The sequence below is a fragment of the Sceloporus occidentalis genome, unplaced genomic scaffold, assembly GCF_023333645.1.
Source record: "Sceloporus occidentalis isolate IW3139 unplaced genomic scaffold, rSceOcc1.0.p SCAF_4, whole genome shotgun sequence".
Taxonomy (NCBI): Eukaryota; Metazoa; Chordata; class Lepidosauria; order Squamata; family Phrynosomatidae; genus Sceloporus; species Sceloporus occidentalis.
In genome coordinates, this window is record NW_028316984.1 from 156,740,737 (window position 1) to 156,759,550 (window position 18,814).

The 18,814-nt window shown below is 37.0% G+C and overlaps 1 protein-coding gene across 14 annotated transcripts in view; it reads right to left on the minus strand.

Moving 5' to 3' along the window:
* Positions 1–18,814, minus strand: part of HECTD1 (HECT domain E3 ubiquitin protein ligase 1) — a 76,816-nt gene that overhangs the window by 5,291 nt on the left and 52,711 nt on the right. For 4 of the 14 annotated variants that reach the window (XM_089522063.1, XM_089522061.1, XM_089522066.1 and 1 more), the window contains 13 exons: positions 16,751–17,587; positions 13,763–13,984; positions 10,503–10,636; positions 7,531–7,687; positions 6,028–6,250; positions 5,261–5,315; positions 4,856–5,038; positions 4,280–4,490; positions 4,113–4,198; positions 3,395–3,522; positions 1,946–2,147; positions 1,458–1,595; positions 748–1,355 (listed from right to left, as the gene is read on the minus strand). In XM_089522063.1, the coding sequence (XP_089378189.1) occupies positions 748–1,355; positions 1,458–1,595; positions 1,946–2,147; positions 3,395–3,522; positions 4,113–4,198; positions 4,280–4,490; positions 4,856–5,038; positions 5,261–5,315; positions 6,028–6,250; positions 7,531–7,687; positions 10,503–10,636; positions 13,763–13,984; positions 16,751–17,587 (3,184 nt within the window). The remainder of the gene's footprint in view (positions 1–747; positions 1,356–1,457; positions 1,596–1,945; positions 2,148–3,394; positions 3,523–4,112; positions 4,199–4,279; positions 4,491–4,855; positions 5,039–5,260; positions 5,316–6,027; positions 6,251–7,530; positions 7,688–10,502; positions 10,637–13,762; positions 13,985–16,750; positions 17,588–18,814) is intronic. The other 10 variants (XM_089522067.1, XM_089522071.1, XM_089522069.1 and 7 more) reach the window with 7 other exon arrangements.

Here is an 18,814-nt window from a genome sequence, read left to right on the forward strand (position 1 = left end):
TATAAATGTGGGTAAACATCTATTTTGAACAGGTAGCAAGAAAGAGTATGTAGTTCTGCCTTCTACCTATATGAATTGCAATTTAGATCTTTTTGTGTATTTTGATTACACAGTTTAAAGCGGCAAATTTTAACACAATTAAGTAAAAGTTTAAACTTACATTAGCCCCAACATTTAAGTATACTGAACCATTGCTATAAATTATCAACGGCCATAGCTCCCAGTTTTATCAGCTTTTTAAAACAGTTCTCCAATTCATGGTCATAGAGATAATCTAAATGGAATGGACTATTCCAGGTCTGAGCTTTTGTACAGCAATTTCTAGGTACTTTCTGATGTATCATATCTCTGCTCAATTCTATGCCATCCAATTAGGTATCTTTTCTTTTATACTGGAATTTTTCTAGAGAGAATGATTGACTGATTTTAAAAAATTGAAAGAGGGCCCTGAAGGGCAAACTGGGACAGTTAAAAACACACCTAATATGGTAGTGCCTAAGGGACTCTTCCACACTAATCTGCTTAAAATTAGTATTTGATGCTTTTTATCTGTGTGATTCCAAGATGTATAATCCAATTTCATATTTATGCATAACCTTTGATTCTAGCAGATTATAATGTCACTGTGATTTTTATGTTGTACAAATAAACTGATCGCTTTGTTTTCTAAGTGTCTTTTTTCCTTATGTCATACTCCATAAAAAGGTCAGAGTCATTTGCAAACAACAGCAGGAAGAAAATCCTTACCCTAAATCTTCTATGCTAAGTGCAGGTCCAGATCCTGATGGGTTCTTCATCATTAGTTCCTGCAGTTTTGTGTTTTTTTCATCTTCTGACAGGCCTTTGTTGCTTAGTATCTGGCGTCTCTTAATTGCAAGGTCTTTAATTTCTTTTAAAAATCTTGCTCTGTGTGGGTTTACTAGTTCGAAGTCCTCCCATGTTAAGATCCCATTAAACCATGCTGGTGGTTTGGGTTTTGGTGGGTCAAGAATAAATTCAGATTTGGAATCTTCTTCAAAACTTCCTACTGAGAGAGAGTCATGTCCCTCTTCTGTAGAGGCTTCTGATTGACTTTCAGTGCAGTGCAAGTCTCTGTCTCCCCGTGATTCATAAATCAATTTACTCATATTGCTTTTAATGTCTCCCATGCACATGAGTTTAAAGAAAGGCTTAGAAATGGGCAAGTCTACTAGTCTGTTGTCTTGGATGCATTTGGCTAAGAAAATCCCCAAAAAGTGAAAGAGTTTGGTTATTCTTTCGAGTTCATCACTATCCTGTGGGAATGGTGCTGTGAAGAGCCCACAAGATCTCTGTACGTAGTATCCTGGAGGTTTTAAACCACCTCCTATATCAACCTATTTTTAAAAACATAAATGGAGAAAAAATGTAAGACATTTCCAGGGATGTATGTCGCCAAATGTCTCTGCAGTTCTATTCATTACAAGAGTGAAATATACCTGACGTGACTCATCATCAGGAAAATCATCATCACAAAGCCATGCTCCTAGTTCTGTCCTCTGGAATTCTGCTGCTACCAGTGCATAAAATTCTAGGGTAGGCCCCAGTCCTGTTCCTTCTTCTCCCAAAAACTCCACCTGAAAAACAGAGACCACAGCAATAGGATAAGCAGCTTTATGTTGTTGCTATTAAGGTATTTTTCCCATTTCCACCAGACATGACTGTCTTAATGATATACAGTCTTCTGGTGGAGGGTGTACATGAGCGTACTCCCATGTGCATGCAGATTATTGTTCCTAATTCCTCCTTTAGCCTTGAAGGACCACCCCCCATACAGTCCCCCAATTCTGCAGAATAACTTTCTGGACTAAAGCAACTGCAGAAAAATCTTCCTTCCTCCAACAGGAGAGTGTTATGGACAGATCCCATATACAAAACATCTTAAAGCAAGTCAGAAGAATTGTTTTTTAATTAAGGTCATGTTTACCTCTAGGACAGACTTTCTATCAGCATGAATCTGCATAACATTTTCTGCCCACTCCATCAAAGATTCACCACGTGGAACTTTTACTCTTTCATGTTTAAGGCGCCCAACTCTGAATTCTCCTGGGTCATCTCTTCGTACAGTGCTTGTAGTTCGTGTTCGCTCAACAGTGGCCTCACGTCGATTTTGTAGCCACACTATTGCTCTGGTAAAAGAAATAATGGGTTTCATTTTTTGGGAAAAATAGTATCAAAGCAATTATCTACATTATATGGAAAAATTGATCTTAATATCTACAATAATCATAATGTATTTTCTGCTTCTCTATCTTGAATGAATGCAACAATTGTGTGTCAACTATTTCTTAATATTCCAGCTATGAATACCAATGTGACACTATCCATGCACAAGAGGGAGCTGCAAGGCCCCATGGTGTACAGAAGTACAAAAAATGTTCTCTTTCTCTCTCTTGGTGGTAGTGGTAAGGGAAGGCACCAGAACAGGTTCAATACAGCGAATGTGTGGAAAAGCAGGAAGGGGCATGCTGGGGAATGAGCGGAATCATGAGCAGCAGGACTTACCACTGAAGTCATTTATTGCATATCCTACTTGCTTATTATATCATTCATAGCAGTTGTAAGGTTGTACAAAACATACAATTAAATCTTGGTTTCTATTAATTTCTTTAGTTCTCTGGTTTAACTTAGCATTTAAAAACTTCTCAACTTTTCACAAGATAAAAAAGACAAAATCTATCCTCTCATTCAGTGGCATCACTGCCTGTGGTGACACTTGGTGTGCAGGGCTGCCAGTGTGTGTAGGGGGGAGTGTGGAGGGCTACTGGGGGGGTTGTCCTATTCTCTCCCACTAACTTGGTCACCTGCCCCCACCTCCCCAGACTCCTGCCTCCTCCCTTGGCTTCCCCCTTCCCCTGGCCTCCATTCATCAGCCGCTACGTAGGGTGGCCAAGCAAGTGAGGCAGTGGGATGGGACACAAGGTGCACGTATCCTCCGTTGCTGGGTTTCCTCCCCAGGGAGAAAGCCCTGTGATGAAACTGCTGGGAAGGGTGTATGCTCACCCCTTTTGCTTCTTTATCCTAGCCTTCCCTCCCACGGCAAGCCCCACAACGAAGTAGCTGGGAAGGGCATGTGCTCACCCCACCTGCACTGAAGGGGGAAGAGGGCCCCAACCAGGTGTTGCCTCTCATCTGGGCAGTCATCTGGTGCAATTCGCACCCCCACCCCCACCCGCACCCTGTGACCCCACTAAGACAACACTGTACCTTGGGAAGCATTTGATTATTTCTTTTTCTAGGAAGCAACTCAGGTAATATTTTAGAGATTGTCATCATTAACATTAACTTCACCACTATGAATATACTGTAAATTTTAGAGCTTCAGTTTAATTGAAACTGCTCCAAACAACTATCTGCTCAATGTGAAACGTCTTACCTTGATGCCCCAAATGCTGTACATGTGAAATACAGTTGTCTAGTTTCAAAAGGGATTAAGAAAGGACACTTGCTTGTTATCTGTTCACACCAGTCTGGCAAAGCTCCACTCGCTAGTGCCAATGGCTCCTGCAATGTAACACACAAATTATTTAAAGGATGAAACCTGAAGAGACAAATCATTATTAAATAGCCACTAATGCAAGGAGAGCCAATGTGGTGTAGTGGTTTGAGTATTGGACTATGTCTCTAGGGACTAAGGTTTGATTCCCCACTGGGCCATGAAACTCAATGGGTGATCTTAGGCAAGTCACACCCTCTCAGCCTCAGAAGGCACTTCTTCTGAACAAATCATGCCAAGAAAACCCATGATAGGTTCGCTTTAGGGTCACCCTATGTCAGAAACAACTTGAAGGCACACCACTACCACCACAACAATGAACTTCAATTTGTTATTGTCCCACAAAGTTTATAGTATGCAAAATAAAGTAAATCAATGAAACTAGTAATTCTTTATAGAAACAATTCTCTTCTTTTCCACTATTACATTTGTAATAGTTAAAAAGTTAAAAAACTCTGTGAAGTGGCATGGGACAATCAACACACATACATAAACAAGACACCACAAACAAAAAGCACACATAATTTAAGCAAGATTTCAGAATTCTAAGCCATCTGAAAAACTATAAAGATTAATTTCTCAAAAATAAGTGTATTACCTCAATCTGCTGAAGAATTTTTGTAGTGATTTTTTTGCTTGTGAATTCATCTGGTGGAAAATTAAACTGAAGCTGTTCATCTCCTTCTGAAATTATTAGCAGAATATATTATTTCATGTTTCCTTTGGGAATACTTTTAGGGAAAAATTGTACTGTACTTTGCCTACCTTCCTGAGATGTTCGAGCTGAATAAGGGTCACTTGCAACAATGTACAAAATACGAAGCAACTGTAAAACATCTTCTACCCCACAGGAATTCTGTCCACTGCCAGCTTTGGCTTGAGGCTGTTCTTTTGTTGAACTGAGAATGTCAGAGTTTTGAAGTGTTGAAATAGTTCCCTGGCTCAAACTAGATTTTGATCCGTGCTCGCAAAAATCCTGTATGAATAAAAAGTAGAAAATAAGTACAAAGTAAGTTGTGTTAGAACTGTATATTGATTATTTTGTAATTTTAGAGTGAGAAAAAAAATGCAAGCATGACTTTGTGTAATCCAAATTATTATTAAATTATTCACGCTTAGAATACTGTTAGGCACTATATTAATAATATTATGCTACTCCACCTATTCAAAAGATTTGAGATAGTAAACGCTAAACATGACAGTAGCATAGGAACATATTTAATCAAAGAACATTTCCATTAGTCACATATCATATCCCTCTATCAGGACTCCTAACTCGATGCACAAAAGAAAAAAGCACAGACATTTCCCAAACCAATACTTTTAGATGCGGACATATACCTTGTATGCAGCTATTAGCTGGGAACAATTTCTGTTTTTCCTAATGCTTTTATTAGTGCCGGTTAATTTCCAGTGGCGCAGAAAGGCTGAATCCGCATTCTTCTGCAGGTAGGTTATCAAGTCATTCTTTGGTAATTCATCAGTGCCAAGGTACTGTTCCACATGCTCTATTGACCAGCAACCCTACAACAGGAACCACCAAATGTTGGTCTTTCCTGATTGTAAAGTCTGAAAGATTTCACATGCACTACACATATTTCTTTAAGGAACATGCATTCACAAACATTCGCCAAGTAACAGAACTAAGTTAGTGTAGGTTGTTTAAGCTGCGTTTTTTTAAAGTGCACAAAATGTACAAAAACCTGCTGCAGTCATATAATTACGAAGGGTTAAAATGTATCTTACCATTTTTCCATTATCTTTCTCTTTATCAGAATCCTTCATTTCTCTGTACACAATTCTAAATGGTTAAAAAAATGATTAGAGTTACTTATGTACTTGGAGCAGCTTTCCACAGGTGAGGAAGATAATTTCTAGTTATGCAATACAGAGTATGTATCTTTGGAAATACTTATATTATTTTCTGCTAACTCTCTGTATGTTAATAATCTTTGACATACTTTGCTTGCCATACATGACATGCATGTACTGGCAAAACTCCTGTTATAACTTATTGTAAGAACAGAGCTGTTGGTTCACCGGCTATTGGATCTTGTGCAAAAATCAAAGAAACTATACAAATAATGAATTATTGACCATTCAGGGTCAACTTTAATTTTAGTGCAGCAAGAGGATCATTTTATGTTAAGAATTGTTCAGTCAACAAACATCTATAATGTGTAAAAAAAATTAAGAACCATAATACTGAAGAAGTTAGGCAGGAAATAAGAAGTGATAACTTCAGAAAGTAGGGCAGTGTCAGGATCCAAACAGTGTTGATGTACCATCATTTTTCACAAGATCGAGTAGCAGTAGCAGAACCCTGAAGACTGATTGCAAGACATTAGCAGTTCTTTATATAAATTTTAAGTACTGTGTCTTATATTACTATCTCAGGTACATTTATTTAGGCACAAGCCCCACTACACTGAATGGAAGTTACTCCCTGTAAATGCACATAGAATTAAAGCCTCAACTGCTTTAAATTCACAATGAAATTTTAGAATTCTTACGTGTATGTTGGTTCCCAAATTCGTCTAAGTTTGTCAGACTTCACATTGCCATTGCAGGAAAGTTGTAATAATTTTTGTACATAATAAAAGATTGTGGATCGGAAATTTGTTAGCGGTAGTTCAACTTCACGAGATGTACCAAGGCCTGTAACTTTCAAGGTAAGTGCTAAACGTGGTGATGGCGTACACTCAACTTCTTCCAGAAGTTCTGAATGAGGTGTTCCTGTAACCGATGGTGAATTAATATAATATGATAAATGTCGATTTTCTGCAGCACTTTTCATTTGCATATTTACTATACAATTTTTGAACACTGAAGACAACCTGAAGACAAATGTATATATAGTAAAGGACTTTGTAATTTTATGTTGCAATTCATGTTCGAGTTTTCCATCCCTCACATTACCGTTGTACAATCTCTGACACAAATCAATTTTCCTCAGCCTCTAGCCAGAATTATTCTTCTCCATAATGTGTTCACTTTGGGACCAAACTCCATCCTCTTTGCAGAGGAATGGAAGGAGGTAAGTTGAAAGAATGGTTCACTTCTTGTTTCAGCCACCAAACCAGTTGTTAAAGGTTGAAGGAGAAAAAACCTCAGGCTGGCATCCTGTTAGTGAGTTACAATGGTGTATGTCCAATTTAGCTATTTTATATTTGGACTTTGTGAAGGCTGGAATTGCCTACCAGCCTTCGGAAATGACCAAATGAAGGAGAGCCTTGGGAGCCGATAAAGTGTATGGTATGCCCCTTTAGCCAGTTGCAGAACAGGTACATCATCCAACAAGACCTATGGGGGTCCTCTGAAGGTTCTCAGTGGATGATGTCATTGTCCTAAGCCTATGTATTGGAACATAACCAGACATTTCTTCACTAAATGTCTTTCCATCAGGCACTAAACTGCAATGTGGGGCTCCTGGTGAAAAGGTGGCTTTTGGGGGAGTGAGGAGGGATAGTTCCAAATACAGAAATTTTACATTACTTTTCCATGATGAAGGATCTACCTTGCTTCATGATGAAGGAACTACCTTGACAATATGTAAGTTCAACATACTAATGTAGTAAACCAAGTAGCCAGCCTACCCAGGAAGCAACCTGGGAATTGGCAATGAAGGAATATTGACTCTCCCTCTGAGGTAGTTGCCACTATATCATACTGCCTTTCTTCCCATTCTGGTTTTTATCGTGTATTACTCTGGCATGTTAATATATTTGTGCATATGTATGGAGAGCCAGCTTGGTGTAGTTGTTTGAATGTTGAACTGCGATGCTGGAGACCAGGGTTTGATTCCCTGCTAGGCCATGTAACCCACTAGGTGACCCTGGGCAACTTACATGCTCTCAACTTCAGGGGAAGGCAATGGCAAACCTCCTCTGAACAAATCTTGCCAAGAAAATTCCATGATAGCCTTACGGTTGCCATAAACTGGAAATGACTTGAAGACTCATAACAACAAAAACAAAAGCGCCTGCACATATTTTTCAACTTGCTATTGAATATACCTGGTGGAGGAATTTCAAGATCAGTGGTCTGCTGGACATTAGTACGGCCAGGTCTAGGATCAAAGGCAGGAACTAAAGCAGAAAATTGCCGCTTGAGGACATAATCATCATCCCATGTTCTTCTACGACCTCCTTTTGTTTCATACTCTTCTTCTTCCTATCAGCAAAAATAATTATACAGGAAAATTTGGCTTTAAAAGTTTACACATAGGATAGGGATATAGAAAAGTATGTGCTAGACAGATAAGACACCACAAAAACACTCTTAACAGCTGTATTTAAAAATAAGTATAGAAATCAAACCTATGAGCCACTGTACATTTTATTCTTCTCCCCTCAAAATTCTTGCATTGACATTATCCTTTATAAGGTAAAGCTTAATTCTGGCTGATGTGATGCGAGTTCTCTATAGGAATTAGATAACAACTTTATGTTCATCCATTTTAAATAAATGAACACAGCACCAACAGATTACCTATACAATTACTTTCACATGTAAGCATAACACAAATACAAGTCAGTGATTAGCACTAACCAGACAGATTATTGTCATAGGAGATAAGATGTGAATTAGGCTATCTCCTTAGTTTACAGATGTGAAGAGCCACATCAATCTTTTCTGTGGTGGCACACCGCTTGTGGAATTCCCTCCCCCAAGGCTCAAATCATATTTTGGTACCAAGTTAAAACTTGGCTTTTTATTACAGCTTTTGGATTTCATCCAGGCTGTACATAGTTTATGGTTATATTATTCAGGATTGTTTTAACCAGTTTTAAATTGACTATTTTTAATTGAGATACTTAATATATGTTTAATCTTTTAAAACTTTTCTAATTATTTATTGTTTTAAATTTATTTTATTGGAAGCCACAATTAGAGCTTCAGACAAAGGGCAGGATGCAAATATTTTCAGAAATATAAATAAATACACCCCTCCCAACTTTGGTGAAAGTAAGGGAGAAGAACTTGATGAAATATTTTTGTGTTTAGTAATGAATGAAATTAAGACAAGGTGCTCTTTGCTCAAAATGATAGGAACTGTGTAATATGAAGAAATGCAAGTAAAATAGTCAACAGGTTTTTTTTATTTGTATGTGTGTTCATGTGTCAGGTTTCCAATTTCAAAAGTTAATGTTTGTCTCTTTAGATTCTTAAACTCTCAAACTTCATGGCATCTATATTGCTGCCAATCACACATCCAGTGTTTCTAAAAATCAGTCTAATAATTCTCACAACCCTCTAGCAAAGGAGTGTTCAGTAAAAAGTACCATGTCTGAATGGGAAATCTTTGTTTTTCTTTTTAAATTTGCTTCCTGGCAACTGAGCTGGAAGATCTGAAGTGAGAAGCTGGGTAAGTCTGGTTAGTCCCAGCCAATAATAGCTTTTCAATATTTTAAAGGTAGGACTATGAGGTATATCTGGGAAAGTGATAGGATAATGGAAAAATGAAATAGAATTAGGGCAGTCAGAGAAACAGTGACAGTGAGTTAGGAAGAGAGGAACTGATCTGAACAGGGTTTTTGGAACAGGGAACATGAAAAAGTTAAGGCATTTAATTTAAATACTTAACTTAATTGGTACATATTAATAATAACAACATAAGTCTAGAAACAGTTCTGCTGAAAACAACCAACCAAAAAAGAAGACAAAATTTCAGAACAGTTCCATCACCCTCATGCTGTTCTCAAGATAGCCACCTACTCCACAAGTGTTCATCTGCTTCTTTTCCCACAATTTTCTCTCCCAGTTTCATTTTCTCTAGATTTCACTGGTGTTTTCTTCAAATTCTTAGTAGCAATCAAAATTTTCCCTCCATGTTGGATTAGAAATTTACTGTATATACTCATATATATAAGTCTAGAAATTTTAGTCAAAAAATTAATCCCCCCAAATGTGAGTTGACTTATCTACGGGTCAATGTAAGTATTGTTCTTTCATCCCCTGGTGAAAGGCAAGAGTGTAATCTGTTTTGGAAGCACTGACCCCGCACCCACCCTCTCATCCATTAAACCTTTAGGGTAAGCACAGATAGTTATGCCTAATGGGATTTTGTAAATCCTTTGACATTGTTTTCCTTTGTTTCATCCTTTAGATTCTTTGTTACATGCTCTAAGTTTTACCCTCAACTTACCCAGAGGTGATCTCAAAATCCATACTTTTGGTTCCAAAATCTGCCCTCAACTTACGTATGAGTTCAACTTATAGTCAAGAATATACCGTAAAATATAAAGGAATATTTAATGCTCTTCTCAATACACAGGTAGATGGTTCAGAACTCCCTCTTGTTTAGCAAGCATATATTTAGTTCTAACTCTGCAGATTTGTCTAATTATTGTTTTGATCCCTGTCTTTCATCCTTTGTTCCCCTAATTATTGTTGCTCATATTATTTAATGGTGGTGCTGTGTACACAGCCAGCCAGTGTAAACACATCAGCACATCCACATGGATGCGCTGCGACTGAATAAATAGATGTGATAATCTACAGATGATCAGATCCACAGATTCTCAGTCTGATGATACAAAGAGTACATTGTATCTTATGTGACCATTACTCTTTCCAGTCAGCCCCACTTTAACATGGGATAGGCTCACTATATTGCTTACATAAAATTATGGCTTTTATATTTTCAAATTTCATGGATATGGCAAATGGGGCAATATTATATGCTCTAAGGCATTTTATATGTTGCAAAAGCAATAAAATAAACATTAGAACACACATTGGGTTTGGAAGAGAAATAAATAGTGAAGTAAGCCAGTAGAATGACGCTGAAAAGATAGCTGACAGATCTACTATAAAAATTGATCCAATTTTAATGTTTTTTTACACTGGTCTACAAGTTACTTATGCCACAATTGTAATTCTCCAAAGTTCATGAGGCTGAAAAATTGTTTGAGATGGCCCAGACACAGAAACAAGCACATACTTCTCAATATGGTTTGTTAAAAAGTATAAACATGCACTGTACCATAACTTCTTCATATTCTTGATCTTCTTGATTGTCATCTTCATTTTCATCATCTTCCTCATCTGGCTCAGGTAGGTCTTCATCATCATCTAACTCTGCCAAGAGAGTACTAGCCCGACAGCTATCAAGAAAATCTACACAGAAAATGGGGAAAAAAGACTTAATAAATTGTTTTTAAAGGAAAGAAAACATGACAGAAAGAGGAAGTGATTCTATAAATTCAGAACAGGAAAAGGAAAAAGAAGTACAACTTCAGAGTGATGATCAAAACAGGAAAGAAACCTATTTAAGAAATTATGAAAACAAAGCTGAAAAGGAAGGGAAACACTGACATTTGAACAGAAAACTATTTGTATTAAGTACAACATCCAGACAGATTCCATTTTTGGATACATCACATCTGTGAAAATGAACAAAAATTTAGAAGCAGTACTTACCGTTAACAGTCATTCTGGGAGTGCAGGGGGAGAAATCCACAATGATGTGGATTGATCACCCCTGTCATCCTCAGAATTGACTATTTAACACCAATTATATTTACAAGGTACGTTCTTTGAATTTGTTAACTCAGTATATTTTAAAAAAACTTACTGATGTCTTTAATACTAGCAAATTATTTCTCGGAGAAAATTGTTGAATATTTTTCATTGCTGTATTTCCAACTGCTGTTATTCCAACTGAAATCAAATCCAACTGAAATGTTTCTACTCCATTGGTGGAAAACAACTGGATTTAACAACTGGAATACCAGTCTAAGACTACATGTGTAAAACCATAGAGGAAACTACCAGCACATTCAAACCTATTTTATTGGTATTTCAAGTAAGTTTTGATATTAAAGCTAAACTACCATCTATTGAACACACATTTCCACTGTTTACACCAGAAGTTTTTTTTTTTATTAAAAACAAGGATAAATGTATATGTTACTTTTCAACACTCAGAGAGTTAGTGTGTTTCAGCACAATAGCTTACAACAAAATAGTTTGGATGACACAATTTACTCATAATTTTTGCCTCATTCAGAAAACAGAATTCCAATTTCTGATTTCCTTCAGACTATTAAGTCACCCAAGGATGAGATATACTGTATGTACTCAACTGTAAGTCGACCATGTAGAAGTTGAAGGACGGTATTAGGGCCAAAATCATGGATTCTGGCATGACCTGTGGATAAACTGAGCGTAAAACTTAGGGGCATGTAACAAAGGATGTAAAGGACGAAGCAAAAGGAAAACACCATTTCCCTCCCTCCTTCTTCCTCTCTGTACTTCTCCTGACCACCAAACACCACTTTCCTGGTGCTAGAGAAGAAGATTTTAACATCCGATTGAGAAGGGAAGAGAAGTGGAGGGAAACGGGGTATTCTGTGGTCAGAGAGAACCAGAGGAGGAGGAGGATGGGAAGGGAAGGTTTTTAACATCTGATTTTGAAGGGAATCGTCTCTTTCACATGCAGACACACAGTCCCTGGGACATTGGAACGGAGCTTCTATCAGGACCATTCTGAGCAGTATTACTGTAATAACCCATATATAGGTTTACCCAGGATTTTAGGGTCAATTTTTGGGCATACATTTTTTGACTTATAGTACATGCAGTACTCTCATTTTCTCTCAAATTGCCATCTCCTCTCCTCCACTTCCCCTACTTGGAATAAGCTGGTGGAGACCAGCAGTAACGCCTCAAGACAGTATCCTTTAGACAGTATCTTCCATTCGTTTTAGGTTTCCCCACTTTTCCCTTCTGTCCTCTTTCTCTTGGGCTCCTCCTTTCCACATGATATTAAGTTAAGGAAGACATGTTGCTGATCCCTGCTTAAATGTGAAAAAATTCCTACATTTTTATTTTGGAAACTGCCGGTATTCTATGTGCCATGTGACAAATACAGCACATATATTATGTTGCATCCATATGAGAGAAGAAGCAATCGGTGGAAATGTTCCACATAGACATTTATTTTCAGTTTTATTGCTTTAAATGTATACATACAAGTTTTCTACACAGAAATAATGTCCACAGAGGAAGTTGCCAAACATTAAACAATCCAAATTCCAATATAGCATAGTTCCCTGTTTTTTGTAGGATTTCTGCATTTTGTGGTCTTAAAAAGACAATCACATGATCTTCCAAAAATCAGTGGTTCACACAAAAACTGTCTAAATTTGCACAAGTTCTGTCCACTAAGATATTTCATTTCTAAGATTGGTATGGCTCACACAATAGTTTGATAAAGTCATGTCAAAGAGGTGATCTTATCACATGTGTTTTACATGATGCATGTTGTCTGTCCTATAAGTAACTGCTCTATGGGCACTTTTAAACAACATATTAATGATGCAAAACTAATCCCCCCCCCCTAAAAAAAAAATAGGGAGAAAAAATAAAGCAAAGGAAATCTCAAAGTGACCTTATTAAATGAATAATATACAAATCTGCTCAAGGATGCTCAGATGATTTTATTACACATCACTTCCTAAAAAGTAAACTGTGTAACAGCACCAACATGAAAGCATATTTCAGGTTTACAATGACATGTGAGAGATCCTTATAAAGGCAGATGGAAAGAGATGTATTCTGCTACCATTTTGGTATTTCAGAATCAATAACTTGTTCTAATTTGCTAAAGCCTTCATGATACTTTTGTTCTTGGCACTCACTGGGTTTCATTGTAGAGATCTTACATGAAATTCATGGACCCCACACAGTAAGTGTTCTGAAATGGTGCTTTCAACCATCCACATGCAGTATCCTGAAATACTTGTAATGTACTTCTGAAATGTCCATTTTAAAGTACAGGTGCTTTTTGAATTTAGAATTTTGACAACAACCTCCATAAAGATATAATCCCTAACCCTAACATGCTCCTCCAAGCACACCCAAACCTTTCTATACAGTCCATCAGTCCTCAAGGGTACAAAGGGCAGCAAATACATGACGTGCAAGAAATGCACGGATTCTGTACAAATATTTACCATAGATTTTACAATATTCATATACAGATATTTCCATTTTAGAATAAAAATACTATAAATGTAAAAATTTGAAAATAGTGTGTGAAGAGGTGAAATATATGGGAACACTGACATGAGGCCTAGGTACTTTGCTTGGGAAGTCTTCATGTAACTAGTAACAGGGTAAACAGCTCAATTGTTTGATATGCTTTAGTAAATGAAATTACTGAGAAATCTACAACAAAAATAGGCAAAGGAAAATCATTAATGGGAAATCTTCTTATGGTCATTTAAAAGTGAAACTTACCATATAAAGAATATTCTGCTTCCTGACCTGTATCGCTCTCACTAGATGTTGATGTTAGGCTAGTAGTTAGAGTGTTACTAAGTGACTGACCAACAGATAAAACTGTAGTTGCTGTGGCTACATTGCTGCTGCTAGTAACACTGGATGTAGACATGGTCACAGTTGATGTGGTACCAGTTGTAGTCAGATTAGGAAAACTTTGGGCACCCATTAGAGGAGAAGCTATAGATAAAGATATGGTAAGATAAAATAAATGATCCGAAGTAGTACAATTTACATTAATGAGTGTTGTGTTTTAAGCGAATATATATATATATATATATATATATATATATATATATATATGAGAGAAGTCACTGAATCTATTGTATTTCTCATTGCAGGATTACATGTACATGACAGTAGGGGTGTGAAATAAAAGAAAACAACCAAATAAGTATAGGAATGAGAGTGGTTGTTTTGAAGTAGACCACAGGTCATTTTGAATAAGTCTGATTATAATATACCTACATTCCATTCTATGAAATTCATAAAAATAGTTATTATAGATGTACAAGCAGATTATAATTTTTCTTTTTCTCTGTTGGCTTTGAGAGTGTCTAACAGCTACCTCAAGCAATGTCTTTTAAGAACAAAACAATGCCTTCCACAGGTTTGTTCAGATATAAATGTCAAACCACATTTTACCCAAGCTGATGCCCACTTGTGAACGAAGGCTTGCTAAACTGGTTTAGTTCAAAACAAACTATTATCAGGCATTAAATATGAACTTTCTCATAAATAATTTTTACTACTGTTAAAGCATTCCACTTTAATTATTTTCTTAATGGTGAGAAAAAATAAATACAGTAGTTACACATTTACCAAAGAAATTGTAGAGGTTACAAGCCTACAGCTGATTTCATCCTTTAAGAATAAAAAATTATTAGATCAAGTAAGTTAGTTTGGGTAAGTAATCATATTCTGACACATCTCTAAGAGAAAATGTACTGCTTCTAAATTATCCAAAACGCTAACAACAGCCCTCCCTCCAATAATAAAAAAATAAGGAAAACAGCATTCTTAAAAAAAAAATCAAGCATCACAGGCTGCAGTTTATAGAGTCTGGTGTACACAATCATTTCTATTATTTCCCATGATAAATGAAAAGACCTTAAGCACTGCACCTAGCAGGCACTGCTTATTTCATTTAAAAAATTAAGATAAAGTAGCTTAGCTTGCACAACTGTATCTTCTGCCACATATAGACTATAGCTAACGTGAGATATAAACAGTCAACTCAACATTATCTTATTCCAGGGTAAAAATCAGATATATGCAGGCCTATGAAAAAATGGGGGGGGGGGGACTAGGGGGAGCCTCCCCTGCATTTTATTACTAAGCCTTTTTCCCTAGAAAAATTGAGCAAAAGGGATTGTGGAATGTTTGCTTTTGAACAATGACTAAAATGTTTAAGATAAGGAGTTCTTATGTTTATTCCTATAAAATTATTTCTAAAATGTATGGAACAGGAATATATTTGTAAAAGACTATGAACCCTATCAGATCACTGGAATTCGCTGATTATGGTTTGCTATTCTGTGTAAGTGCCATTCCAAAAAAGAGAAGATAAAAGCGGGAAAAAAGAGGTTCCTTTACAGCTCAGGTGTTTCTTACAGTTCAGCATCTTGTAGCTCCATTTGTAACAAAATAAATGAATTAAATAAAAATAAAAATAAAAATGTAAGGAGGAAATTCAATTTGGTAACTATTACGTTTGCACTACACACAAATATACATAATTTATGTTCCTAAAGTATCAAGATGACTTTAGAGCCTGCAAAAAGGTGTTAAAATCCCATCCCTTCCCCTGCCCCATTTGTTATTAAAAAAACAATTTTTTTCCTGAACCGCCCACCCAATGTCCCCCCCCCCCCTTTATGGCCTCCACATTTCTGGAAATGTTATATCTCTACTAAAAATAGCAACAGCATATGCTTGGTAAAGCAAAAATTTTAAAGTATCACTTTTGTCTGAATTTTTGTAGTTTTTGTCTTATAGGAAGAAACTGCAATAAAAGCACGTATAAAGGCATGTACAAATAAATGTCATCTAATTACTTCATCCTATGGTTGTGCTACTCATTTGTAAAAAAGCCCAACATAAATGGTAGAACAATTTAAAGACAATTTTAAACTTTTCACACACTCCAATTATTCAGTGACTGACAATTGACCAATGTAAAAAACTTTATAATACTTTGGAGAAGAATCAGGATATAAGAATTACATAGTTTCCAAATCAGATCATGTTCATGCATAGCCTAACATTCTAAGCACGTCAATGAGACATGCATGCATTTTTGGAGACTTCAGCAGTGGGCCAGAATTAAAGTCTTAGTTAATTAGTTAATATGCTCAATTAATCCAAAGGGATTACAGGACTGTAATAAGTAAATTACACTTGGCTGCTATGGTAGTTTGATACACACACACACACACTGTATTTCCCTCTAAAATCACATGCTGGGTATGTGGAGCAAGTGGCAGTCTGTCTCTACAAACCTCTTTCCAGTCTAGTGGCACAGGTTGAGTCTCCCTTATGCGAAATTCTGTAATCCGAAATATTCCAAAAACTTTTTTTCATGAGTTGCTGAGATAGTGTACTTTCTGATGGTTCAATGAACATAAACTATGCTTCATATTTAAAATATTGCATATAATTACCTTAAGTTATGTGTACAAAGTGTATATGAAACATAAATGAAGTCTCATCTCCAAGATATCTCATTATGTATGTATATGCAAATACAAGTATTCCAAAATCCCCAAAAGTCTGAAATCCAAAATGCTTCTGAAATTCTAAGCATTTCAAGTAAGGGAGACTCAATTGTTACTTATTTCCCAATATGGCTGTTCAAATCTATCACATTTCAAGATGGCCAAGCCAACACCTTTCCTTCCCCGTTTCACAGAAACTGCATGTTAAACAAAAACTACTTTTACTTACTTGCAGTGCTCATGACATTTCTTCCCAATGTATTAGTGTTGTTATCACTGCTACTTCGGCTCAAATTCATGTTGTTAGTAGCATTGGTGCGAGCTATGTTCGCCACTCTTCGGACAAAGGATTCCAAACTAGAGGTTTCTCGTGACGATAAGTTAGGAACACTTGCGCTAGAACTCATTGGAGCTCCAGCAGCCAGAAGTGAACTCACTGAAAGTCTGTTACTTGCTGATGAACTAAGGGGTCTCTGGGAAGTGGCTTCTTTATTAGTTAGTTCAGATACCGAACTAACATCTGGAGAGCTCACACTAACAATTCCCATGGATATAGCATTGGACTCCCCAGTTGCACGTATGGAGTTGTCAGGTCCTAGCTTTCTTTCAACATTTTCGTTTCCCACATCTGCTGTTAAGGTGCTGGTACTTGCACTGGATGCCGACCCTACTTCAGTTTGAGGCATGCTATCAGCAGAGGAAAGTACAACAATTGGCTCATGGATGTCAGTGCCTGAAACTATATTTTGTTCCATTACATTTTCAGATCTCCGCTCCATTTTGGTCGACCCCAAGCTGATGTCGCTGCTACTGGCCACGCTACACACAGAACTGCTACTTCCTTTTCTACTTGAAGAGCCTGCAGCAGCAGTCATCTTGTCTGGACAGTTGTTTTTCACCAAGCTGCTCCATGACTGCGTTGTGCCTGAAACAGTGGATGAAACAGGTTTGGGTGATGCCGCTGAATCAGGGTCGTACCCTGGGGCAAGCTTGAGGTCAAATTTTCCTTCTGCGCCCATACGGTAAGAGTTAGAGCCACCAGCATCCCAGGTGACATCAATCCAGCCTAGAAAGGGACAGGAGTTTGTGAGACCCAGCAGAAAGCAGACAGGAGCGTGTCAGACAGTAGCTCCACAATATGGGATCAGCCTCTCATTGGGCCGCTACTCTAAATTTCGGAATTATTTAAAGGCTTTAAAGCCAAACCAAATAAAAAGTGAAATTTTAAAAATAAAGACTATAGGATGTGTTGAATTCAACTGGCAGGTTTTTACATAGTTCACTTAAGTTCCAAAGAACTAAACACTGAGCTAAAATTTATCAAGAGAGTGGTTATGATAGTCTATTGGACCAAAAACAATCAAGACTCAAATGGTATCTTAAAGCATAACAAATTTTATTTGAACATAAGCTTTTGTGGATAGCAGCCTACCATCTGATGCAAAGAAAGTTGTCACAGTTGGCAGATTATTAAAGACTTGCTTGGAAGGGGAAGATATAATTAAAGTGATGAGAGGGAAAGGCAGTCAATACAAACACTACTAATCATGATTAAATGGTAATGCAGCCATTTTGGCATAGATGAGCTGATTAACAAACACACGTGCTGTGAAAAAAAGCTTTTCTCTGTTCATTTCTCAAGAGACAAGAGCTAAACCCTTAAATCAGGGGTGAGTAAAATGTTGTCCTCCTGATGTTGTTGGGCTGCAACCATCAGCCCTAATTAGCCCTAAGCAAAAGTAATCATAAGGGATGCTGGAAACTGCAACCCAACATCTGAAGGCTGCTTTTTGCTCACTCCTGCTCTTGATGATTGTTTGTAGGTGGGGAACTGTAACTATTGGGATAAGAGGAAACAAATACAAATGCCCATCTCACTGCATGCGTTAATCAGCTCATCCATGTTAAGACACCTGTATTACTAACCAGATTCTCTTTGTTTGTAGATACCATTTAGTTAATTATCATGTGTACTTCTTGTATTTCTATTCCCTCTGAGCTCACTAATTACAATCCTACATACACAATGCATCTGATGAACAGAACTGCAGTGTACTCAAACTTTCACAAAATGATTAATTTAAGATGTCATAAGATTCTTTGCTACAGTCCACAAAACGTAGTTACAGTAATTAATTTTATATTAATAACCAATTACTTTAAAATTTAATTCCCTTAATTGAAAGTACAGTAGAGCCTCGGGTTACGAAATTAATTCGTTCCGCGGCCGCTTTCGTAACCCGAACGGCTTTCGCAAGCCGAATCCCCATAGCCGCTAATGGGGAAAAGCCGC